Source organism: Chiloscyllium punctatum, chromosome 20, assembly GCF_047496795.1.
Source record: "Chiloscyllium punctatum isolate Juve2018m chromosome 20, sChiPun1.3, whole genome shotgun sequence".
Classification (NCBI taxonomy): Eukaryota; Metazoa; Chordata; class Chondrichthyes; order Orectolobiformes; family Hemiscylliidae; genus Chiloscyllium; species Chiloscyllium punctatum.
This window is the reverse complement of record NC_092758.1, coordinates 90747192-90774651: the sequence shown is the minus strand read 5'-3', so window position 1 is coordinate 90774651 and position 27460 is coordinate 90747192. Positions and strand designations below refer to the sequence as shown.

The 27460-nt window shown below is 42.6% G+C and overlaps 1 protein-coding gene across 1 annotated transcript in view; it reads right to left on the bottom strand.

Moving 5' to 3' along the window:
• The window catches only part of LOC140492270 (uncharacterized), a 102405-nt gene extending 89779 nt beyond the window's left edge, over positions 1-12626 (bottom strand). Inside the window, exons 1-3 of the mRNA XM_072591212.1 lie at positions 12533-12626; positions 12217-12313; positions 11691-11948 (exon numbers count right to left, since the gene is read on the bottom strand). Of these exons, the coding sequence (XP_072447313.1) occupies positions 11691-11948; positions 12217-12237 (279 nt within the window). The 5' untranslated portion in view covers positions 12238-12313; positions 12533-12626. The remainder of the gene's footprint in view (positions 1-11690; positions 11949-12216; positions 12314-12532) is intronic.
• Between the last annotated feature and the right edge of the window lie 14834 nt (positions 12627-27460).

The window sequence follows — 27460 nt, the reverse complement described above, 5'->3', positions numbered from 1 at the left end:
AACCCATCCTTCTACGGCCTCATTTATAAAAATGACAAACAGCAGTGGCCCCAAAACAGATCCTTGCTGTACCTCACTAGTAACTGAACTCCAGGATGAATATTTCCCATCAACCACCACCCTCTGTTGTCTTTCAGCTAGCCAATTTCTGATCCAAACTGCTAAATCACACTCAATCTCATGCCCCCAAATTGTGTGCAATATCCTACCATGGGAAATCCATATACACCACATCAACCGCTTTACCCTCATCCATCTGTTTGGTCACCTTCTCAAAGAACACTAAGGTTTGTGAGGCACAACCTTCCCTTCACAAAACTGTGTTGACTATCCCTAATCAACTTATTCCTTTTAGATGATTATAAATTCTCTCTTATAACCTTTTCCAACACTTCACCCACAACCAAAGTAAGGTTCACTGGTCTATAATTACCAGGGTTGTCTCTACTCCCCTTCTTGAAGAAGGGGACAACATTTGCTATCCTCCACTCATCTGGCACTATTCCTGTAGACAATGATAACAATGATCAAAGCTCAAGTCTCTACAAATTCCTCTCTGGATTCCCAGAGAATCCTAAAATAAATCCCATTCGGCCCAGGGGACTTATCTATTTTCACACTCTCCAGAATTGCTAACACCTCCTCCTGGTGAACCTCAGGAACATTTAGTCTCGTAGCCTGTATCGCGGTATTCTCCTCGACAACGCTGTCTTTTTTGTGTAATTACTGGTGAAAAATATTCATTTTGCGCCTCTTCTATGTCCTCGGACTCCACGCACAACTTCCCACTGCTGTCCTTGATTAGCCCTAGTCATTCTTATTCCTGATACACCTATAGAAACCTTTAGGGTTTTCCTTGATCCTGCCTGCTAATGACTTCTCATGACCCCTCCTGGCTCTTCTTAGCTCTCTCTTTAGGTCTTTCTTGGCTAACATTTAATTCTCAGCCATACTACCTCTGTAGATGAGTCCTCAAAGCGTGCTTTCTGCACTGTAATACTGTCCTTGACTAACAAAGCCACACCTCCCCCTCTTTTACCACCTTCCCTGACCTTACTGAACCTTACTGGGCGGCACGGTGGCACAGTGGTTAGCACTGCTGCCTCACAGCGCCTCAGACCCGGGTTCAATTCCCGCCTCAGGCGACTGACTGTGTGGAGTTTGCACATTCTCCCCGTGTCTGCGTGGGTTTCCTCCGGGTGCTCCGGTTTCCTCCCACAGTCCAAAGATGTGCAGGCCAGGTGAATTGGCCATGCTAAATTGCCCATAGTGTTAGGTAAGGGGTAAATGTAGATGTAGGGGTATGGGTGGGTTACGCTTCGGCGGGGCGGTGTGGACTTGTTGGGCCGAAGGGCCTGTTTCCACACTGTAAGTAATCTAATCTAATCTAATCTAATCTAATCTAATCTAATCTAATCTAATCTAATCTAATCTAATCTAATCTAAATCCCGGAACCTGCAACATCATTCCATGTCTCCAAAATGGCCATAACGTTGAACTCCCAGGTACCAACCCATGCTGCAAGACATATTACAAACCATCTTCATGGCTGCAGATGCACTCTCGTGACCTTGAAACCTTCTTTCTAACCTTTCAACTGCACTGCTGCACACTGGAGCTACAATTCAGGTTCCCATCCTCCTGAATTATTTTGAACCCTCCCGAAGAGCATTATCAAATCCCCTCCCCCCCACCCCCCCAGGATATTGGTACCCCTCTGGTTCAGGTGAAGATCATCTTGTTTGTAGAGGTCCCAGCTACCCCAGAAATGGCCCCAATTATCCAGGTATCTGAAACCCTCACTCCTGCACCATCCCTGTAGCTGCACGTTTAACTCCTCTCTCCCCCTATTCCTCGCCTCGCTAGCACATGGCACGGGCAACAAACCAGAGATAACAAAACTGTTCTAGCTCTAAGCTTCCACCCTAACTCTGAATTTCTGCTCTAAACCCCCATCTCTCTTCCTACCTATGTCTTTGGTGCCTACGTGGATCACGACTTGGGGCTTCTCTCCCTTCCCCCTCCCCCTCAAGGATCCTGAAAACACAATCTGGGATATCACGAACCCTGGCACCTGGGACGCAACACACCAACCATGAGTCTCTCTCGTTCCCACAGAACCTCCTATCTGTCCCCTTAACTATGGGGATGGAGTCCCCATAGTAACACGTATTAGGCTTTTGGATTAGTCTTCAATATAAAAACATCCCATGAAAAAAAAACTGCAAGTTAAGAAATAGAAGGGGGAAAAGAGTAATTCAAGAAAACAATAATCACCGAGGTAGTAATACTCAGCAAACTGTTCAATCTGCAGGCTGACACATCCCTCAGTTCTAATGGATTTCAACCTTGGGTTGTAAAAGAATTGGCTGATGAGACTGTCAATGGGTTAGTTTTAATTTTCCAAAATTCAACAAATACCGGGAAAGTCCCTTTTGAATGGAAAACAGCAAACGTAACTCCTTTATTCGAAAAGGGAGACAGAAAGCAGGAAACTACAGACCAATCAACTTTAACATGTGCCCTATGACAGATATTAAGCTACTGAAGATATCACAACAGGTCACATGGAAAAATTCAAGGTAATCAGGTACAATCAACATTGCTTTGTGAAAGGGAAATCAGGTTTAACCAACCCATTGGAGTTCTTTGTGAAGATAACCAGCTGTTACAACCAGTTGATATAGTGCACTTCTGATTTCCTGAAGGTATTTGATAAGGTGTCACATTAAAGGCTATTGCAGAAAATGAAAGCTCATGGTTTGGGGGCAACACACAGGCATGGCTAAAAGATTGGCAAGCTAACTGTAGACATAAATGAATCAACTTCTATTTGGCAAGATGTAACGTGTTTTGTGCCATGGTCAGTGCTGGCACTGCCATATTATGCCATTTATATCAATGACTTGAAGGAAGGGACCAAAGATATAGTTGCTAAATTTGTCCATGACACAAAAAAGATTAGAGCAAAATTAAGTTGCGAAGCTAACATAGGTAGGTTATAAAAAGATAATAGGCAAAAGTGAGGACTGCAGATGCTGGAAACCAGAGTCTAGATTAGTGTGGTGCTGGGAAAGCACAGCAGGTCAGGCAGCATCCAAGGAGCAGAAGAATCGACGTTTCAGGCAAAAGCTCATCTGGAATCAAATCTGATAAAGAGCTTTTGTTTGAAACATCGATTTTCCTGCTCCTCAGATGCTGCCTGACCTGCTGTGCTTTTCCAGCACCACATTGATCTAAACTATAAAAAGATAATAGACACATTACTGAATGGGCAAAGATATGAGAGTATAAAATGTAAAAACGTAATATTTTCCATTTTTCATGATTTGAAAAACGATGATTTAAACAGTAGGAGATTTCAGAGCGCAGAGGTCTGAGGGACTTCGATGTTCTCAGGCATGACTGTGGAATAATCAGTTCAGTCACAATCTTATCGACTGATGGAGGAGACACAGCAGTCCTGAACGTAATTTACTTGGACAAGCTAGGGGACAGCCAAGATGATTTTTTCATTTAAAATGGTGAGCTATGATGATTTGGAATGCACTGCCTCAGTGTGGTGAAAATAGACTCTGTAGTAATTCCCAAAAAGGAACCAAATATGCACTTAAGGAGGAAACATTCGCTGGGTTATGGAGAATGTGCAAGGGAGTGGAATAATTAGATAGCTCTGTCAAAAAGCCAGTACAATCATGATGAACCAAATGGACACTTTCTGTACTGTAAGATCCTATCATCAGCAAACACTAATTCGGGGAACGTAATTGTTTTCACTTCTCATCAAGTCGATGTGCTAACAATTGAAAATGCAGCAGTTTATTCTATCCACCTGAATACAACAAAAAATTCTGGACTCAAGACATTCCTTTAAATTAAATCAAATGAAAAAGATTTATCCCGTCTTCTCACGGAAGAGGCAGTGAAAAATATTTTCACATGAGAGGGAGGAAATAATGCAAATTCAACAAATGGACTTCAATTCGAGTTTAGGAGGTTCAGTGATCCAACTATCACAGGTAATAAAAATAAAATAAAAAACAGAATTTAATGAGATAGATAGAAAAAATATATTCCCCCAGTACAGATGCTGAACAGGGAGCAAGATCAGAAACTTCAAGCTAAGGCAGCAACATTTGGACATTAGCAGACAACGAAAATCTGAGGCTCTGTCTCCCTAAAACCTGTGAATTCTGGATCAATTTAAAAAGGAGCTTGTTTCGTTAGGTTAAGGATAACAAGGGATACAGATTAATTTGTAGTAGAGTGCACATTATCCAGCTGTATAATGGTACAGATCAAGGGGCTGATCCACTCATCACTCTAAACTGCCACTTTTAAATATTAATAACAGCCATTATTCAACTACACCTGAAAACAAAAGTTGTTAGTATGGTAATACAGATTTCTCCAAAATACTTTACAATTAAAGCCTTCTTTCTTATCTAAGCATTTAGTCAGTTGTTTCCTTTCAGGTCTGAAAGTCTCTTTAACAATCACCTGTACAGGCTATTTCTTAGAACTCCTGCAGTGTAGAAGGAGGCCATTTGGCCCACTGAGTCCACACTGACCCTGCAAAGAGCACCCCACCCAGACCCAACACCATACCCAATGCCTATAACTCTGCATTTACCATGGCTAATCTAGCTAGCCTGAACATCCCTGGGCACTATGGGCAATTCAGCACGGCCAATCCACCCGAACCTGCACATCCCTGGGCACTATGGGACAATGTAGCACGGCCAATCCACCCGAACCTGCACATCCCTGGACTGGGAGGAAATGCCACAGCTGCAGAGAGAATGTGCGAACTCCACGCAGACAGAGTCACCGAGGCTGAGTCCCTGGTGCTGAGGCAGCAGTGCTAACCACAGCCACCATGCCACCCATTTCATCCACATTCAGTTCAGTGCTGTTACTTCATTTATTTCTCTCCAGGTTTTAATTTACTCAAATCAACTGTCAGACTACACAGGGAGCCATGAGGAATTCACCCATGAAAACCCATAAACCACCTCCAAAACATTCAATCATAGGTGGTGGTGGTGGGGAGGGGGAGGAAATCAAATGGAGGAAAAGAAAAATCACCCCATACATAGGCGACACAAAAATCTGCCATTGGAGCTGCAACAAGCAAACGAGGGGAGGTAGCCCAAGACTGGAGGAGTTAGGAAGGTTTCTCTGGTTCATATCAGAGACATCACAGAGCGGAGACTCACGAGGAGAGTAAGGACAAGGCTCTGGTTTCAGCTGGGTGGATCAGAGGTATCACAAGCAAAGCTGGAGCACTGGCTGGGGATAGGCAGCACAGCACCAGATGTAGGGACCAGTTGATCCACTGATGATTGGGAAGGTAGGTACTGGAGTTTTTATACATTGTGGAAATGTATCCATGACTGACCAGGTTTATAAACGATTTATAAACAGGTTTATAGACAGTAAACAATAGGCTGAGAGGACATTGCACATCAGAGAAGAGTCTGTAAAGGGGAGGCAGAGTAATTGATATCTATTTGATTTACAGAATCATAGAAAACAAAGGAGGTAGATAATTCACAAAGTGCTCCAAGGTAATAGTCATCATCTCTTAACTTTTGTAAACAGTTCGCAGAAAGCTATTTCCAAATTACATTTGTCTTAGTTACAGAAATAAATTCTGAAAAATCAGTTTGATGTTTCATCTTTTTAACCTCAGTATGCATTTAACTATTTATTTTGTTAAATGCATGACAGATACAGAGCCATAGGAGATGTGTTTATAATAAATTAACATATGAGTATTTATACAAAGGAATCTTTATTATTTTTGCCATCTATTCTATCTAAAGTAGTAAACCTTAAGAAGTCCAACACAAATACAGGAGATAAAGTTATTACTTAATGTCACTATCAAATGAAGGAGATAGTGAAAATTTAAAAAAAAATCCCTGAAAATGAAAAGATAGAGTCTGAAAAAAAAAAATCAGAAATTGCCTTCAAGAACAGTCCTCAAAAAAAAAATTCAACCGATTCAAATGTACCCCTGACCCTTATTGTGGGTCTCTTTAGTCCTCTGCCACTCTCCCCATCTTTTTTGGGATTGCACATGGACTTATCCCTTGCATCTCCAAGCTTTGCTTTTATTGTAGCTTTAGTGCACAATTTCTTCTCTTGGACTCTCCATTTCTTTTTTGTTCCTTTTCTGAATTGGGCTTTCTTCTCGGAAGGTTATTCCACAAAACATCACATCTTATTTAAAATAGCGAGAGAGAATGTGAGTAGGCAGGAGATTCCATTTCCAAGCACAATTATGTTTAACAGTTACTAAATGTTGCAGTCTAATGAGATACAAAGTTAATCACTTCAAGGAAAAAAGGAAATATAGTCTAAATACTTAAGACTCTTAACAGAGCGCAGCAGAAGAAAAAAAATCAGTGGAACAGCTGTATAATGAATAACAGTGAGAGTGCAAGTAGAAAAGACATGAAAGAATGGGATTCTGAATTTACATACATTATTTTCATAGTTCCAATCTCTTTTCATATAATGCCAGGAAAGGCACACAGTATTTTAGCTGTCACCTAACTAGTTATGCAACTTTGTTTTTACATTCAAAATTAATGTAAAGACTCAACAGAAAGACAAGATCAAATATATGTATTGAAAAATGCTTTATTAAAGAACATTTTCAGTGGAATTGTTAAAATAAAAAATACAGTTAAAATTCTGAAAGGGTTCCAAGAGGATAAATAAAGATTGTGTTTCTGAGGTTAGAATCAAAGAATTTTAATTTAGAAAGCTGGAGGGGTTAGAATAATTTTTAATCACAGAGTTGAAAGAGCATGGAATGCTTTGCTGCAGCTGGTTTTTGAACCAATTTAAATTATCTCAGAAGGGAATATAAAACACTTGGGAAAAGGAGAGAAAGTTAAGATTATGGCAGGTACCCCCAGTTGAGAAGTACACACTGAAGAAGTACATGGGCCAAATTGCCTCCTCCTTTACTGTTAACTTCCACAATAGCAACACAGTCAGAACTGGAGGATAGTTCATCAAAGTTCAGCACTGCCTCCACATACAAACACCCTCTCCACAAATCAAAAAGGAAACTCGAGAAGTACCTCTCTCCTCCCAGATCACAGAGCATCACCATACTTCAGCAATGTCTGATGATACAGACAAGCCCAACTTTTATTTGCCAATATAAATGATCCACTTCCAGAAACTCAACATAAAATAAGGCCACCTTTTGAAATATTTCTAAATGCCATAACATGCAACTTTACAGGGATCCCATTTCATTTTTGCCTCAAGTGACAGTGCCACATTGTTACAGGTCCCAGCAGCTCAAATCCAAATTCATTCCATTTTCCACCCTTTCCAATAACAGAATTAGAACATTTTTCCCTCCATCAACAATTCCAATTAATTTACAGAAGACAAAATTTTTAAAAAAAGCAAACAAAGAGATTTACTAGGAGGAATAACAGAAGTGTAAGCAAAAGCTGGATTTTAAGAAGAGTCCTAAAAAAAAAAGGCAATAGAGGGGTGAGTGGGTTTGAAGGGCATACCAAACAGAAAAAACCTGGTGGTCAATAATGAGTATGAAGTAGTGAGGGGTACACAGCGCAACAGTGTGTTCTGGTCAGTGGGTGATAATGTAGTTGTGTCGCAGGACATTACAGAAAAGCTATGATGGAAGAGAATGAAATAAAAATAAAAAAAACAAGAACAAGAATTTGAGGATTTGGGAATTCAAGCCAATGTAATCGAATGAAAATAAAGGTGATAGGTATGCAGGACTTGGCACAGAACAAGATACAGGTTTTGTATGAGCTCAAGTACATATCAGGCAAGACAAAGACATTCATGATGTTTTCACCAGAAGATGGTCATGTGCAGCTGGACAATGTTATACAGACGTGAGCATGCAAACATAAAAAGGTATTCAGGACAAAAGGCTATTCAGCCCCATGAGCCTGTTTGGCTACTCAATAAGGTCACATGTTTGACCTCATTATACCATACAGGGATGCAGGCAATTATTATGATGGAGAAGAAAAAACAGGGGAAAATAAACTAAATCAGACTATATGGTGTAGTTAATTCTGTACATTCTGGTGATCATCTGAAATAATTAAACCAAAAACATTTTGATTGTTTAACTACTTGAATTAAGTAACAAAATAAACATTTAGTGCTAACCAGCATTAATTTGGAGAAGTAGTGTTGACTGTAACCCAGGATTGTTGACATAGTTAAATATTTTTTCTGCTGTTTCATTCCATCAGAGATCTACACTGCAATAATAACACTGACTCCCTCTGGGCAGCTGGTACAATCTTTGTGAACATTATTTGGAGATGCCAGTGTTGGACTGGGGTGTACAAAGTTAAAAATCATACAACACCAGGTTATAGTCCTCTGATGAAGGAGCAGTGGTCCGAAAGCTAGTGCTTCCAATTAAACCTGTTGGACTATAACCTGGCGTTGTGACTTTTAACTTTCTGAATATTGTCAGGGATCCCCTACCCTATGTGTCATCATTTGGAATACTGTGTACAATTCTGGTCTCCCTGCTATCAGAAGCATGTTGTGAAACTTAATGATGTTGCCAGGGTTGGAGGGTTTGGGTTATAGGGAGAGGCTGAATAGGCTGGGGCTATTTTCCCTGGAGCATCGGAGGCTGAGAGGTGATCTTATAGAGGTTTATAAAATCATGAGGGACATGGGTAGAGTGAATAGCCAAGGTCTTTCCCCCGGAGTGGAGCAGCCCAGAACAAGAGAGCACAGGCTTAAGGTGAGAGTGAAAAGGTTTCAAAAGGGACCTAAGGGGCATTTTGTTTGTCCACACAAAGGGTGGTGCAGCTTGGAATGAGCTGCCAGAGGAGGTGGTTTTATAAATCAGAGGTTGATCTCACTCTGAGAACTAAAAGTGAAACTACCAAAGTGGAGCATCTTACCTTATAATCTGTAAAAAGTGCGTGAGAAGTGATGGAAACAGTTTTTCAGAAACTTCTACTACTTCGATAATAAATAAATCCCTCACACTCACTTTAAAATCGATTAACAATTTATTTATCTAACTCACTAAACTATTAACAAACTGAATAAAACCCTTCTAATTACCAACTATTCCTGAATAAAGCAAGATTCTTATGGTGTGCTGTTCCAATAAATACATGTCCCACTCAAAAAAATTTAGTCTCAAAATTACAGCCAGGTTACATGTCTTCCAGAATGTACTGTGCCTTCTCGGTTGATTCTTCTGTCAAGAATGCCTTCTCCATCCATTGTTATTCAGATGGCCTTTCTCTAAGACGTAGATAAAGCGAAAAGCCAGCTATTCTCGAGAGCCAAGGGCTGTTAGCTCTGGTGGATGGCACCTTGCTCTGGGGTCTTCATGCAGCTACCCCTTTTTTCATACCCATGATGACATATCAATATTTCTCACAAAAGGTTTTGACAACATAGGACTAATCCATCAGATTTAAATTTAATAGGGTTTTGGTGCCCAAGTACCTGTTTCAAATTGATTGGCTAATTTCAAAAGCCTGTTGTCTTGGTAAAATCTGCTGCTTGACCTACTAACCCGTACACAGTCTTCTGATACGGATGTTTCACTTCAGGCTCTGTGTATTGCAGACTTTCAAGCTGCTGCTCACAGACATCCATTTTAAATCTCCAAGCACAGAAAACGCACCATCTTTTAAAAAGGGACCATGCAATGCTTTCTCCCCTAGCAGTTTACAATTTTATAAACGCTAAGTTCTAATTTCCTGCCTCCCAATCCACAATTACACCAACCAACTCTGCAACATAGGAGGAGGCTTGTACAACAGCAACATTTAAAAGATGGCACCTTGCTCTGGGGTCTATTCCTAATGAAGGGCTTTTGCCCGAAACATTGATTTTCCTGCTCCTCAGATGCTGCCTGACCTGTGATTTTCCAGCACCATTCTAATGTAAGCTCTGGTTTCCAGCACCTGCAGTCCTCACTTTTGCCACATTTAAAAGATGGCTGGATGGGTACATGAATAAGGAGAGTTTAAAAGGGTTAGGCGTCAAGCGCTTGTAAATGGAACTAGATTAATTTTTGGATATCTGGTGGACATAACTGAAATGTTCATCTCCATCACCTCTATGTAGGATACTCTCTGGAAGACAGCACTGGTTTCTTGTTAAAAAAAACAAGTAAAACAGCAGGGAAACTCATCAAAATGTGAACCTAATAACTAATAATAGATGTGCTTTGATAAACTAAAGATTTCCTGTAGGATTTAGGATTGTCATTAAACTTTGGCTTTGTGACTACTTAAAAGAAAATCCTTAGCAATAATATCATTCAGCTTGGTCTTGGCCTCTACCACTCATGTTTATGCAAGGAGACAACACTGTAATTAACGGATGTAAAATTCTATATAATGTTTGACTTACTGCAAAATACCAAAGTCTAATAAACTCTTCAGACAAAATAATTGAGAAGGATAAAAAGGCCTATTTTCATCAAAGAGGCAGTCTTTCCATTTGCTCTTGGAAAAAGTCAAAACTTGTTTGCCAGGGAATGCTTGGTTTGAACCGGTACAGATTATCCCAATGAATTCCAAATTACACAGAGAACGGTCAAAAGCAAATGATGACTGCTGTGTGAAGCCTCCCCTCTAGATATTTCATGCGAGGTTGCCCATCTTCAAACAATGGCTTTACCGTAGAAAGCCCCTTAAATCAAGCTCAACTCCGGTGAACTGCAGATTCACAATAATAATTACATAGTGCTGCAATGCTGCCCAGAGATTAAACCCACATAGCTGCAGATCACTGTATTTGTTACCATCATCAGTCTGAACCTAACCCGCAAAGAGCAGACATGGGAAAACAGCGAGATCCACGCCCTTCGTAGCAGAGATCAAAATGCAGCCAGAGAGTTTAATCTCTCCTTTATTTAATTTTTGAATCACAGAAATACCAATTGTTTAAGATCCTTTGCAGTTTGAAGCGGCGCCAATAAAATGGTCACGTACATTGTTTAAAGATCTTGTTTTTAAAAAAGGCTTCTCTTTGCAAATCCCTGGAAATAACTTGATCATGCCTCCGCCCAAGTACAGACAATGTTACACAGGTAAAATTTTGAAGAAGTTGAAAAATATCACAACATTTTAAAAAACAAATAAAAACGAAAATCCCTTGTGTTGACGACACGAGTGATTCCGGGTTAATAGTGGAGGTAGTAAATATAAAAGTTCTTTGAATTAGTCTTCAATATAGAAAATTGAAATAAAATCCCAGGAAAAAGAAAAGCTGCAAACCAGGAAATGGAAGGGAGAGAGTAATGCGAGAAAATTACAATCACGTCGAGCAATTCAATTTCCCTGAAACTTTCCGAGTTTGGAAAACGCAAAGAAAATCGAGCAGGCGATTAAGAGTCAGATTTGAACAGGGATTATCTGACCTTGAAGTGAGTGGAAAGTATGAAACCGGGGTCGGGGAGGGAGGGAGGTGATAATGAAGGAATGTTTGGTTCCCAAGGAGCTAAAGCTTAGCTCCAGCCGGCTCCCTATTGAACACCCAGCCACCCCCCTAAGGTCCTCGGTTAACCCCCACTGCCCATACCCCAATCGCCTGTTTACCCCCAGTTGGTGTCCTATTCATCTCCAACTTCCTACATCTCCCCCCCCCCCCCCAGCCCGAGTTGTTGTAGTGCTCTCCGTACCTGGCCATGGTGCAGGCTCCGGCCCTGCGGGGTATCCTCGGGGCTGAAGTAGAGCCTGGTGCTGGCCAGTAGTTGTTGGCGCCCACGGTCCTCCCACAGCAGCTGCAGCTCGGCGATGCACTCGGGCTCATGCGGCTGGCAGCGGACAAAGAGGAACTGGCCGAGCCTGGCGCTCAGCGCCTTCCCGCCGCCCGGGGCCACGCTGAAAGCCCGGTAGAAAGTGTACGGTCCGTGGGACCCGCACGGCGGGCCGACCCACTGGCAGCAGGAGGGAGAGAAACAAAGAAACAAGAGAGAGAGCCGCTTAGTAACAAAGTATTTCCCGGGCGCAGCCGGGACACATTGTATCCAACTTCATCATCACTGCTCCCTACACACAAGCTCAGGGACAAACTCACAGCCCATCACCCAGTTCCCACTGCAACTGCACTCTCAGCCTCTCCCAACCCCACACGGAGTGGGGGGGGGGGGGTTACTCACAAAACATTTTCTTTATTTTTTTAAAATCTCAAACGATTTTTTTTACCTCGATTTTCCGCGGCTCCATATCTCCTCCGGCAACTCTGCTTTTACAAAAGGTCCTGGCAGCTGCACGGCTCGCTCACTCACTCTATCACAAATCACTGCACAGAGAGAGGGAGAGAGGGAGGGAAGGAGGGATGGAGGACAATTACCAAACAATTCAGCACCTTCTTCCCCCCCCCCCCCAAACCGGCAGCAAACTCCCAGGGACACTTCAGAAACTTCACCAAACTATCCCTCAGCAAATCTTAACCTGTAAATAATATTCTTCCAGCCACTCTGTACCTTCTCGCTGACCTGTATTTATTTTTTTTTCTTACCACTTTTATTCTCTCCCGCCCCCGCTGAAATAAAACTAAAACTTTTATAGTGCAAAACTTTTAAACCATCTGCTGGAAATAAACTCTCTTTTATTCTTTACGCAGCTGACAGGACGGCGTGACGTCATAGGAGTTGGGGATGGGAAGGAGTTTCCATGGGAATCTGGGACTGGGATGTCAGAGGCAATGATGGGAATTGGAGATCTGGGGAGAAAGGGAAATTGGAAAGTAGTTGGGGATTGAGAATTCAAGTCCTGGGGTGGACACAGCTAGTCACCTGGAATTGGGAATGCCTGAGCTGCAGAGAGGGAGATACGTAGAATCTGTTTCTGGGATCATTCCAACAGAGATGCTCTGGATATGAACAGGATCTGAGAGGAGCAACTGGAAATCTAAAACAGAGAGTACAGACCTGTGGAGAGAAATGTACGTTCAAATCAGAAAATTCACGCAAAGGAATGTGTCAGGAACCTGCAATTACACCATGTTAGTCTGAGAAAATGGGGAAAATGATCCAGGTCAAGATACAAAATTGGATTCTGGCACAGGAAATACGATTTACGGCAGGGAGGGACGTGTTGGGGAACACAAACATTGTAAAGTAAGGGAGCAAGTTGTTGGAGTGAACCTGCATCCAGGGAGGTTGGAAGTCCATATTTGTTAGTCTCATGGAAACAAAGATAAGAACAGTACAAATTGGAAATGATTGTGTGTGTCAGACACAAGTTTGACTGGTGTTCCTTCAAAATTTGAGGCAAAGTATTTTTAAAAAAACGGGAATCTGAGATTTGTAATGCACTTCTGTATTGTATAAGTTGCAAAGTGTCTTTGAAGTAAATGAATCCAGACTGTAGGAATGGAAACTACTTTCCTGGTGACAGCCGGCTGGGTTTGTGATACATGCTGGGTCGAGGCCAGGTCATAGATACAGTCATAGAGATGTACAGCACGGAAACAGACCCTTCGATCCAACTGTCCATGCCGACCAGATATCAACCTAATCTAGTCCCATATGCCAGCATTTGGCCCATGTGCCTCTAAACCATTCCCATTCATATATCCATCTGAATGCCTTTTAAATGTTGTAATTGTGATGGCAGCGATCTAAGAGGATCACGTTGCAGAGCTCCACACCGCAACACAAGTGGGGCAAACTTTTAACCCATCTATCCTGGACCACCGCGATATCCTGGGACTCAAGAAAGATCATGGAGTCACAGGAAACTGTGAAAAATTAACTTACCTGGGTTTCTTGCTGTCCAGAGATGCTGAAGAAGGGAGGAGGAGTGTCCGAGGCTGGCCCCGTGGGTCCTCGGACTCGATTACCTACCAGCCCTGGTGAAGGAGCTCACAAAATCTCACAAGACGTTGGATAAGCAGGTAGAGGAGAATCTGACACCGAGCTCTATCATGCTGCAGAAGCATGAGCAGCAGCTGGGAGACCTGGAGAAGGGGACGGATGAGGTGGAGCACAGGGTCACAGTGGTGGAAGCTGATGCCAGTTCATCCAAGGATGAGATCTAAGCCCTGAAGACGCAGGTCCATAATTTGTGTGACCAAGTGGATGATCTTGAGAACAGGGGCAGGAGAAAATGTATTCGGATCATCAGTCTGGCTGAGGGTAAGGAAGGTGAGGGGCCTGCGGAATTTGTTGAGGACTGGTGCTCCCACTGGTGCTTCTGCAAGTTGCTGAAAAACGTAAACCCCTTTCCGCACTCGGAGCAGGTGAACGGCCTCTCCCCTGTATGTACCTGCTGGTGCCTCAGGAGGTCAGAGGCCTGAGTAAAGGCCTACCCACACTCAGGGCAGTTGAAGGGCCTCACCCCGGTGTGGACTCACTGGTGAGCCACGACACTGGAGACCTGGATGAAGTCCCTCCCACATTCTGGGCAGGCGAACAGCCTCTCTCCAGTGTGACTGCACCGATGAATCTTCAGGTCAGACGGGAAACGGAAGCCTTTCCCACAGTCGCTACACTTCCACGGTTTCTCCACACGGTGGCATTCCTCAGGTTTCTCCATGGCCTAAGCTTCAGCCACACACAAACACATCAGGTGGATGAAGGAGCAGTGCTCTCAAAGCTAGTGCTCCGAAATAAACCTGTTGGATTGTTAACTGGTGTTGTGTGACTTTTCACTTTGTACACCTCACTCCAACACTGGTACCTCCAAATCATTTCCTTTTTTTTTCTATTGGTACTAATTTGGATTAAACTATGTTTGGCAGCGGTTGAGATGTTTAATTTCTAAGTTATACCAAATGATAGGTGGGGTATTTACCCTTTTTCTCTTTAAAAATTTTTTCTTTTCTTTATTCATATAGCCATTTTATGGTGCATTTACATTATTTTCTGCTAGTGTTTGGGGTGCGGCTCTATCTAAGAGGAAGGAAAATGGTTGAGATGGCTAGATGCCTACCTATGGGCAGTTTGGGACGGGGAGTTGCCCCTTTGGGCAGGGGATGAGTTCCCCTATTCAACATCGTTGGCACTTTATATGTTGGTTTGTTTTTTGGTTTTTGTTGTTTTTAGTCTTTGATAGTTTTGTAGGTTTGTTAAATATAGTGGTTTTAGTTTATGTAGTCTTTATGTTTGATGGATCATGTGACATTAAGGTGCAGCGATTTGTGGTTTGAGTTCCTCCTCTCTGGAATTTAAATGGCACTGCAGAAGATTATGGCTAATGATTTGATTAAATGGTGTACCTGGAATATCAAGGGAAGTCATTCAGTAATTAAGAGGAAGAAGGTACTCCTGAGTCTTAGAAAGGAGAAGGTAGATATTGCTTTGTTACCCGAGACACACTTGGATGATAGGGAGCATTTGAAACTACAACAGAATGGCTTTGGTCGGGTTTACTTTTCATCTTTTAATACCAGAAGGAGGGGAGTGGCTGTATTGGTTAGGAGGAATCTACCATTGAAGTTACTAGTGTATGTTAAAGACACGCACAGGAGGTTTGTATTTCTTAAAGCCCTGATAAATGGGGGAGAATATTTTTTAATGGTATTTTTATTGTAAGAAAAATTTTTTTTAACATTTTTTACAAAATTACAAAGTAATACAAACAAGTATAAACACTAATATACAATTAAATATGTATAAAAAAGAAATAAATAATAACCAAAACACAACAAAAGAAAAAAAAGTGAGATAAAAAACTCAGCTAACAACTGATCTATCCTACAAACAACCAAAATATAAAATAGGATATCATACATTACTGGTAAGAAATAACGTAATAATTAAATAATTATGTACATACTCAAAATAGATTTACATCAAGTCATAATAAAACCTGTATTTATACAGGATTCCTCCTCCTGGGGGTCCCCGGACCAGCCATAACCATTACCATAGCCAGACAAAAGCCTTGGACGATATGGCTGAAATATCTGTGTCAATATAGTTCAGAAAGGGCTGCCATATTTTATAGAATAATTCAGTTTTTTGGTGCACCATATTTGTGAGGAAGTCAAGGAGGGTATATTCCATGATTAACCTGTGCCAGTTTGGAAGTCCTGGAGGGCCCTCAGCTACCCAATTAACTAAGGTAATTTTCCTTGCACAGAAAGAGAGAATGGAAAATAGTTTCCTCCCGTGCACATCCAGGGAGGGCAGATTTGAAAAGCCCAGAAGCAGAGATACTGGATCCAATCCAATCTCCGTTCCCAAGATTTCTGTCAGAGCGTTCACAACTCTGTCTCAGTATTTGTGGATCTTGTGACATGTCCATAAGCAGTGTGTGAGAGTGCCCACTTCTATTTTGCATTTAGGACACATTTGGGGATGTTCCTACCTCAAATTTTGCGAGTCATTCAGGTGTTATATGAGCCCTGTAGAGTATCTTTACTTGAATAGCTTGAGTTCTATTACAAATAGAGATCTTTTTGGCTTTTTCCCAGATGTCCTCCCACATTTCTGAAGAGATTTCTAACTCCAATTCTTGGTTCCAATAGTCGTTCCATGTCTTTCAATATCTTGATTTGGAGATGCCGGTGTTGGACTGGGGTGTACAAAGTTAAAATTCACACAACACCAGGTTATAGTCCAACAGGTTTAATTGGAAGCGCACTAGCTTTCAAAGCGACGCTCCTTCACAATCACCTGATGAAAGAGCGTCGCTCCGAAAGCTAGTGTGCTTCCAGTTAAACCTGTTGGACTATAACCTGGTGTTGTGTGATTTTTAACTTTCAATATCTTGTTATGTAATGAGTGATAAAGACGACTGACCGAGGGCGGCCCCATTGGCCATAGCACTCTTCTCTCCCTATCCAATTTTACACCTTTAGTCGGTATGCCAGGTTTTCAACTGGGGATGATAGATTCGGGATTCAAATGTTGAGCAGCTAGGGGTGTGGATGCATGGGCGATTTATTTGAGGGAGACGTAATAATGTCTTTTGATCAGTTAGCCAGGAAATATGAGCTATCTAACAGGGACCTCTTTTGTTTTTTCAAGTTAGGGAATTTATTCAATAAAAGACCGCACTTTTGACTGATCCCTACAAATCCGACATAGAGAGGACTTTCTGTCAGTACTTTATATCATCAATTGGGGAGTGCCCCCTCAGATGAGTTCAATCGACTCTGCAGGGTGTGGGAGAGAGAGCTAGGGGTTGAAGTCTCCTCAGAGGCATGGGAAGATATTTGGGAAAAGGCAAGAAAGATATCAACTTGTAATAGGACCCAAGCTTTACAGTTGAAGGTTCTCCACAGGGTCCACCTGGCTCTGGATTGTTTGTCAAAATGTAAACCAGGGACATCTTCAACATGTCCCAACTGCAAGGTCTGTACAGGCGCTCTTACCCATTGTCTCTGGTCCTGTGATAGGCTTCAAGCACACTGGAATGCTGTGGCAGGTGCAATGGAAGGGATTTGGGGTGTAAGGATGGAGAAGCATTCAATCTCGCTTCTTCTGGGCATGCCCAGTGTGTTCCTTGCAGATGCGCATAAGAAAAAACTTTTCAACATCCTCACTTCTTCCACAAGAAAGAATGTCTTGCTAGGTTGGATATCTGAAAACATCCCCCCCCAGACCTGTCGGGTTGGCGGAAGATTGTTATGGAGCATATTCCCCTTGGATTTTCTCACAAGTATGGTACACCACATAACTGAGAATTTGTATAAGATATGGCAGCCCTTTTTGGAATACCTGGGTGTAGATTTATCTGTCACACGAACAAGGGCTTTTATATAGCTGAAATGATTGTGTTTTACGAGTCCAGTATCTGGGGAGGAGGAACTGTGAATGTATGAGTGTCTTGTTTGGCTGAGTTGAGTTATTACTATTTATTAGTTTGTTGTTAGTTATTATTTATTTAGTTTAATAGTTAGTTGGGTTTTTAAAATTCTGTATATTTCTATATATATTTATACATTTGTACATGAGGGTGGGTTAGTTTTTTTTACTTTTTTGTGTTTTTTTTGTACTGTTTTAAATTGTATTGTTTTGTATTTGTTATAATAATAAAAAATCTATTTTTTCAATAAAATATATATTTTTTAAAATGCTACAATTGTACCAGCCTCCACCACTTCCTCTAGCAGCTCATTCCACACACGCAGCACCCTCTGTGTGAAAACGTTACCCCTTAAGTCCCTTTTATACCTTTCCCCTCTCACCCTAAATCTATGCCCTCTAATTCTGGACTCCACGACCCCAGGGAAAAGAATTTGTCTATTTACCCTATCCATGCCCCTTGTGATTTCATAAACCTCTATAAGGTCATCCCTCAGCCTCCAAGGCTCCAGGGAAAACAGCTTCAATCTGTTCAGCCTTTCCCTGTAGCTCAAATCCTTCAACCCTGGCAACATCCTTGTAAATCTTTTCTGAACACCTTTAAGTTTCACAAAATCTTTCCAGCCGTCTGTATTGTACACATGAAATGAATTCCTTACAGAGCAAAGTTAGGAATGTGGTCACAGGAAGGAATTAATTGTGAGTCTGGGCAATTCAATAGAATTACTTCTGCAGCAGTGATTGGCTCGGTTTAAATTCTACCGTTGGCTTGTTGAATGATGATTCATTTGGGAATGATATTTGTTTGATTTTCTTTGTCACTGTCCCACAAGTTTATTGTGGATGACTTGCTGCTGTACTATCTTTCATTGTTTCTGTGTTTAATGAGGTTTAATATTTTGTTGTTTTGATTCTTTAACCTTGTTGCCTTAAATTAACCTGTTCTGTGGATTATAGTTTAAATCAAATGGGTTGATGGATTGTTGATTGTTCTGTTGTTTGAAAATGAGGGGAACAGTGTGAGTGTTTTATGTCGATCCCAGTAAGTGTGACCTCAGTGCCTGGTCAATGGTTAGAAAGCAAATTTGGAGCACACAAGGACAAACCTCATTCTGTGAGCATGACATCAAATGTGTGAGAAAGATCCCTGAAGCTGAGAGGCAGAAAAATATTTTAGGGACACCCTAACTTTATTTGAGGAAACCTCAAGCTGAATAAAGCCCGATTAAAGGAGTTTTGATAGAAGTAGCAACATAATGCTTCACTATTAAAAGGCTACATTTCTTTTCAACAGCTGTATTTTTCCCAAATAAATAATTGATAATATTTTCTGCACTCTTTATGATAATTCCAACAAAGATGGACTTTTATCATCAAGTCCTACAGTGTGGAAGTAGGCTTTTTGGGCCATTGAATCCACACTAATCCTTCAAAGGACATCCCATCCAGACCCACCCGACCCATCCTATCCCTGTAGCCCTGCATTTCCCATCTTTCCTGATGAAGGGCTCTTGCCCAAAACATCGATTTTCCTGCTTCTCGGATGCTGTATGACCTGCTGTGCTTTTCCAGCACCACACACTCTCGACTCTGCCAATCCACCTAACCTATACATCCTTGGACACTATGGACAATTTAGCATGGCCAATCCACACTAATTTGCACATCTTTGGACTGTGGGAGGTAAACCCATGCGGACATGAGGAGAATGTGCAAACTCCACACAATCACCCGAGGCTGGTGAGCCACCATACATAATGTACTGAAAGCAAGAGAAACCATTGAAAGCCATCCAAAGAGCAAAGATTAGGCAACACACGGTTTACAATGTACATTGGAGAGCAATCTTTCTGATGTTACAAACCACAAAGTAGGTGATGTAAATTTTGAGAAGGTTTTTAATGTTAGGATGAGACTTTCTAGCTATGGAATCAGACACAATCACATCTTTAGAGTGGTGCTGGAAAAGCACAGCAGGTCAGGTAGCATCTGAGGAGCAGCGAAATCAACGTTTCGGGCAAAAGCCCTTCATTAGGAGTGAGGCTGGGAGCCTCCGGGGTGGAGAGAGAAATGGGAGGAGGATGGGACTGGGGTAAGGCAGCTGAGAGTGCAATAGGTGGATGGAGGTGGGGGTAAAGGTTATAGGTCAGAGGGGAGGGTGGAGTGGATAGGTGGGAAGGGAGATTGGCAGGTAGGACAAGTCATGGGGACAGTGCTGAGCTGGAAGGTTGGAGCTGGGGTGAGGTGGGAGGAGGGAGAAATGAGGAAACTGGTGAAGTCCACATTGATGCCCTGGGGTTGGAGTGTTCCAAGATGGAAGATGAGGCGTTCTTCCTCCAGGCGTAGGGTGGTGAGGGAGCGGCGGTGAAAGAGGCCCAGGACCTGCATGTCCTTGGCAGATTGGGAGGGGGAATTGAAATGTTGGGCCACGGGGCGGTGTGGTTGATCGATGCGGGTGTCCCAGAGATGTTCCCTAAAGCGCTCTGCGAGGAGGTGTCCAATGTGTCCCCAATGTAAGGAGACCGGATTGGGAGCAACGGATACAATAAATTATATTAATGGATGTGCAGGTAAAACTTTGATGGATGTGGAAGGCTCCTTTAGGGCCTTGGATGGAGGTGAGGGAGGAGGTGTGGGCGCAGGTTTTACAATTCCTGCGGTGGCAGGGGAAGGTGCCAGGACAGGAGGGTGGGTTGTTAGGGGGGCGTGGACCTGACCAGGTAGTCACGGAGGGAACAGTCTTTGCGGAAGGCGGAAAGGGGTGGGGAGGGAAATATATCCCTGGTGGTGGGGTCTGTTTGGAGGTGGCGGAAATGACAGAGGTTGATGCAATGTATACAGAGGTTGGTGGGGTGGAAGGTGAGGACCAGGGGGTTCTCGCCTTGTTACGGTTGGAGAGGTGGGGTTTGAGGGCGGAGGTGCGGGATGTAGACGAGATGCGTTGGAGGGCATCTTTTACCATGTGAGAAGGGAAGTTGCGGTCTCCAAAGAAGGAGGCCATCCGGTGTGTTCTGTGGTGGAACTGGTCCTCCTGGGAGCAGATACGGCGGAGGCGGAGGAATTGGGAATACGGGATGGCATTTTTACAGGAGGCAGGATGGGAGGAGGTGTATCCAGGTAGCTGTGGGAGTTGGTGGGTTTGTAAGAAATGTCAGTATTGAGTCGGTCAGCGATGATGGAGATGGAGAGGTCCAGGAAGGGGAGGGAGGTCTCAGAGATGGTCCAGGTAAATTTAAGGTCAGGGTGGAATGTGTTGGTGAAATTGATGAACTGCTCAACCTCCTCGCGGGAGCACGAGGTGGCGCCGATGCAGTCATCAATGTAGTGGAGGAAGATGTGGGGATTGGTGCCGGTGTAATTACGGAAGATGGACTGTTCTACGTAGCCGACAAAGAGACAGGCATAGCTGGGGCCCATACGGGTGCCCATGGCTACCCCTTGTGTCTGAAACATCGATTTTCCTGCTTCTTGGATGCTGCCTGACCTGCTGTGTTTTTCCAGCACCACTCTAATCTTGACTCTAATCTCCAGCATCTGCAGTACCCCCTCTGCCTACAGATACATCCTCGTCTAATTTATACTCCGCCAGTTGTGAAAAGAAAAAATAAATTGTTTTTAGAGTGTACCTATCTGCAAAAAGCTAATTGAGACAAAGCATTCCTTATATGTAATATAACTGCGGTTTTGTTCACCTGTTTGCTTTCTGCTGAAATTAATAAAAGTAACTGTTCAGAAAATGAGGAAAATTTACTTGCCTAGTCAGATGTTTCAGTCGGTGACATTTGATGTCAGGAAGCAAATAATTTTTGGAGCAGGATTTCAGATTAAAGGAGCTTAACAAGAGGAATCTTTATTTTGGAATAAAAGAAAAGAGGGAAAATCTACAGTGGATTGGAAATGGAAGCCGTGTGCTGAGGTGTGGGTTAGAGACTATTGCAGACATGAGACTGAGTCATTTTGCTGGAAACGCCTGATGGACCTCCTCAAGGAGCTGTCAGTGACCGGTTCCTGTTTCTTGTTTACATCCACCCATCTGCAAATCAAAATCAGTTCTCAGAAAGACAACATGAAGTTCTAGTCATCATGTTTTTTTTAAATTCACTTATGGGTGTCACTGGCCAGGCCAGCATTTATTGCCCTATCCCTAATTGCCCAGAGGACAGTTAAGAGTCAACCACATTGCTGTGGGTCTGGAGTCACATGTAGGCCAGACCTACAGTTTCCGCGCCAAAAGAGCATTAGTGACAATTTTCCTGACAATTGGCAATGGCTTCATGGTCATCATTAGACCCTTAGTTTCAGATTCTTTATTAAATTCAAATTCTACCATCTGCTATGGTGGGATTTGAACCCAGATCCCCAGAACATGAGCTGATTTCCTGGACTAATAATTTTGCAATAATACCACTAGGCACGTGCCTCCTTCTATAAGGAGGAAGTGTTTGCACTGGAGAGTATGCAAAGGAGATTTACCAGTATACTGTCTGCATTAGAGGGTCTGAGCTCTGAAGAAAGATTGGATAGACTTGGGTTGTTATCCTTGGAGCAGCAAAGGTTGAGAAGGAAATGGTTCGAGGTATATACGATTATGCAGGGTGGATAGGAAGGCACCTTTTTCATTAGTAGAGGGGTCAATAATCAGAGGACATAGATTTAGCTAAGAGATAAAGGCTAAGAGGGAAGTTGAATAGAAATATTTTCACGCACAGGGTGGTGACAGTCTGGAACTCACTGCTGGAAAAGGTGGTTGAGTCATTTAAATAATATTTTGACATTCACTTGTAGCCTCCAGGCTACAGGCCAAGAACTGGAAAGCAGAATTAGTGTTGTCAGACCGATACATGCATGATGGACCAAACAAACCTCTGACTGTGCTCTAAACATCTATGAGTTAGTGTAGGCTGATGATGCCTCACCATCACATTTCTCAGCCATTCCCTACCTCTGTATTTTGAAAAGGCTTGTCCAACATCAAATTCTGAACAAATTACAGTTTCCTTCAGTTAACTATTTGGAAAATCATAGCCCCTGCCACAAACTTTCTTCCTGAGCCACTGGTTCCATCCTCTCTGAGGCACTAGCTCAGGCTACACTAAACTGCCTGTAACCTCAGTGTCCTATGTGATCCCACACACCTCCTGTGTCACAAAGCTCACTCACCTCCACCTCCATTCTAACATTCCTCTTGCTCAAAATGCTGTGGAAACCCTCATTCATGACTTACCCCCAGGCTCCTCAATCTGCTACCAGCAACCTCACATCATTCACTTTCCATAAACCTCCATGCAGCCAAGAGCCCTGCTCACATCGTAACTTCTACCACATCATACAGCCACCATGACTATCACACTGAGCTAGACTGGCCTCACATCCAAGAATGCTTTGAATTTGAAATTCTTATCCAGATCCCTCCGTGGACTCTCCCTCCCTTTTCTCTGTAACCTCCTCGAGACCTATAATCCTCCGAGAGCTCTACAGCTCTCCACTCCCTGACCCAATCTGTTTGCCATGACATTATCCTAAACTCTAACTCTGGGATTGCCTACCAAAATTCTGGGTCTCTTTTTCTCCAGCTTTTACTTTCCTTAAGCCCACCCTCTTGGAACATGGTTTTAGTCAGTCTTGAACATTCCTTCTTCACTGTTGGGATGTGAGTATCACTGGAAAGGCCAGCATTTATTGCACATGCCGAATTGCTTATGAGAAGATGGTGATGAACTGCCTTCTTTAACCATAGCGTTCCTCATGGGAAAGATACAGATTCAGGGCTGTTACAGTATGTTCTGGAATTTCACCCAGGGACAGTGAATTCCAAGTTGGGATGGTGTGTGGCTCAGAGAGGAACTTTCAGGGGTTAGTGTTCCAATGTGTCTGCTGTCCCTGTCCATCAAAGAGATAGAGATTGTGAATTACTATTCCAATAAAATTACAGCTTGTACCATCCCAATCTCTTTCTTTGATTTAGTGGTGAACTTCTGTCTTCCTGTGTTATGTGGAAGATCAGGTAGAAGTCAAATGTCCCTGACAATGATGTCTGCATGAACTGTGTTCACCTGCAGCTCCTCTCAGACATCAGGAATTGGTTGGAGCGGCAGGTGGGCTCACTGAGGAGCACACAGGAGGCAGGAAGCTTTCTGGATAGGGCTTTCAGGGATGTGGTCACACCAAAGGTTCAGCCGGATAGATGGGTGACCACCAGGAGAGGCAGGCAGGCAGGCAGTGCAGGAATCCCCTTTGTGAGCATTCCCCTCTCACCCAGGGGTACTGTTTTGGATACCGTTGGTGGGGAATGGTCTCTCAGGGGAAACCAGCAGCAGCAGGAGTCAGGACAATGGCAGCATCTCTGCCTCTGCTGTACCACAAGGAGGGGTGAAGGGGAGGGGAGGGGAGCAGTAGTGAGAGGGGACTGTATAGTCAGGGGCACAGACAGATGTTTCTGTAGCCAGGCACGACGCCTCAGGATGGTGTGTTGTCTCCCTAGTGCCAAGGTCAAGGATGTCTCTGAGTGGGCACAGGATGTTCTGAAGGGGGAGGGTGAGCACTACGAGGTTGTGATCAATATTGGTATCAACGACACGGGCAGGAAGAGAGAGACCTGCAAAGGGAGTTTGGTAGGAAGTTGAAAAGTAGGAGATGTAGGGTTATAATCTCAGGACTACTCCCTGTGCCACATGCTAGTGAGGCTAGGAATAGGAAGGTATTACTGTTGAATGTGTGGCTAAAGCACAGTTGTAAGAGGGAAGATCAGATATCTAGATCATTGGGATCTCTTCCAGGGCAGGGGGGACCTATACAAGACGGATGGGCTATACTTTAACTTGGGAGAATTTAAACTAGCGTGGCAGGGACTTGAGAACTAGAGTGGCAGATCAGCATATGGAGTGTTTGAGGAAAAGGTAAGAGAACAGGCAGGACTAGGTTAATGAACAAGGTAGGACTGGCAGTCTGAAATGTATTTATTTTAATGCAAGGAGTGTAACAGGTAAAGCAGATGTGCTTGGAGCCTGGATTAGTACTTGGGAGATATCAGTATTAAGAAGGAGGTGGTGTTGGGGGTCTTGAAAAATGAAGTTAGTTCGGTCCCCAGGGCCTGATGGGATCTATTGCAGGATAGTGAGGGAGGCGAGAGAGGCGATCGCTGGGACTATGACAGAGATCTTTGTATTCTCTTTAGCTGGAGGCAAGGTCCCAGAAGACTGAAGAATAGCCAATGTTTGTGCAGGGGAGGTCAAGGTCTTGTCTTACAAACTTGATTGAGTTTTATGAGGAAGTGACAAAGATGATTGATGAGTGTAGAGTAGTGAATGTTGTCTACATGGACTTTCCTAAAGCATTTGATGAAGTCCCTCATGGTAGGCTGGTCGAGAAGATTAAGTCACATGGGATCCACAGTGATCTGGCAAGGTGGTATCAAAATTGGCTTGGTCTTAAAAGACAGAGTATAGTTGTGGAGGGGTATTTTATTCACTGGACGTCTGTGACCAGTAGTGTTCTGCAAAGATCAGTGTTGGAACCTCTTATATATAAATGATTTGGTTGAAAAGGTAGGTGGTCTGATAGTAGGTTTATAGACCATATAGAGATTGATGGAGTTGTGGATAGTGAAGAAGATTGTCAAAAGATCCAGCAGGATAGAGATCAGTTAGGACGCTGGGCAGAGAAATGGCAAGTCAAATTCAATTTGGAAAAGTGTGAGGTGAAGCATTTTGGGAGATCAAATGCAAGAAGGAAGTATACATTAAATAGCAGGACCCTTTGGAGCGTTGATATAGAGAGGGATCTTGGAGTATGAGTCCATAGCTCCCTGAAAGTGGCAACACAAGTGAATAAGATGATAAAGAAGGTGTATTATATCCTTGTCTTCATTAGTTGGAACATTGAGTATAAACGTTGGCAAGTCATGTTGCAGCTATACAAAACTTGAGGCCACATTTAGAATACTGTGTGCTGTTCTGATCACCACACTATAGGAAGGATGTGGACACTTTGGAGAGAACGCAAAAGAGGTTTACCAGGATGTTGCCTGGATTGGCGTGAATTAGCTATAATGAGAGGTTGGACAAACTTGGATTGTTTTGGAGTGTTGGAGGCTGATGACGGGCTTGAGAGAAGTATATAAAATGATGGGAGGCATGGATAGGATGGATAGCCAAATGTCAAGATGGGTGAAAATATCAAATACTAAGGAGCAAAGCTTTAAGGTGAGGGGGTACGTTTAAGGGAGATGTGAGAGGCAGGTTTTTTACACAGACAGTGGTAGGTGACCAGAATGTGCTGCTAGAGGAGGTAATAGTTACAGATATGATGACAATGTTCAATAGGCATTTAGACAGACACATGAGCAGGCAGGGAATAGAGGGATATGGACCAGGTGCAGGTAGATGGGTGTAGAATGGCATCATGGTCAGCACTGACATGGTGGGCTGAAGGCCCTGCACATTTGCCTACATTTAATGTGCTCTATAAATGTGATTTATTGCAGTTAGATGTTATTTATTACATACCATTAGTACACTTAGGAAGATGAAAAACAAAATCTCACAAGTCATGCTGAGCACGTGGAATTTTAATAATATACTGAAAGAATTAATGAATTATTAACAGTAAAAAAGCCTGAAGGTTAACTTACGTGTATCTGCTTGTCAAATATGTAGGCTAAAATTAGCAATCCATAAAGAAATCTAGAAAACATAACAATGATCATAAAAGAATGGCATGTTGGAAGGTATCCCTCAGAATGTATTATTGTAGCATGTGTCTGTACGATTTATCACTGTGAGCCAGGAAAACACAAAAAAAAAATTGCTTGAACTGTTTAAATGATATATTCACTGGAAGCCTGTCCACTGTACAGAAATATGAATCACATGCACTGCAGACTAACATGACTTGGATGCCAATGTCACATTCCAGACAATACTCAACACATATTTAATATCCGTTGACCATTTTTATCTGCATTCCACAAACAAGGTTTAATTTTATGCAGTAATCTGTTTAAAATCTTCAAACTATGCAGTTAATTCATTTGCTTGTGATATATTTATTTTCCTGGTCATTTCTTCCACGTTAATTTCACACATGGTAATATTTTTCTTAAAAGGCAGAAGAGAAAATATTAGGCAATGTATTCCTACCGTCTAATGATTGCCATGAATTAGAAATTCAGCCACAAACATGTCCAAATTTTCAAAAGGTCGGTCCTTGCAGAAAGTGAGAGGGAGAAAACATTAGGAATCAAGAGCCACTGCCCTGAAATGCTTAAACCATCTCAACAAAGCAATAGGCAGAGAACCTTGGGTCACTGACAATGTTAAGTGTGATCTGTGTACAGCAGTAAGGTGAAATAACATCCTCACATCACCTTGCAACTTCTACTGAATCGCTGAAAGATTTCCCCAGGATTTCTTCAAGACTTGCCTGTCCGGAAGGATTGTGCAGGAATATATCGTGAAATACTACCTCACTCAGGACAGTTTTATAGATAAGATTGTTGACAAATAAAATTTAGAAATTACCTTTGCTTGACTAAAATGAAACTCCTTTGTCAGCAGAGATGTTCAGCTATTGAATTCAAACGGGTAAATGCTTCCAACCAGATAGGATGCAAAGGAATTTTAAATAAATGCATTGAACGTCTGTAATAACAGTTGTAACTTTTTGTCTGACCTGTTGGTTTGATTAGTCAC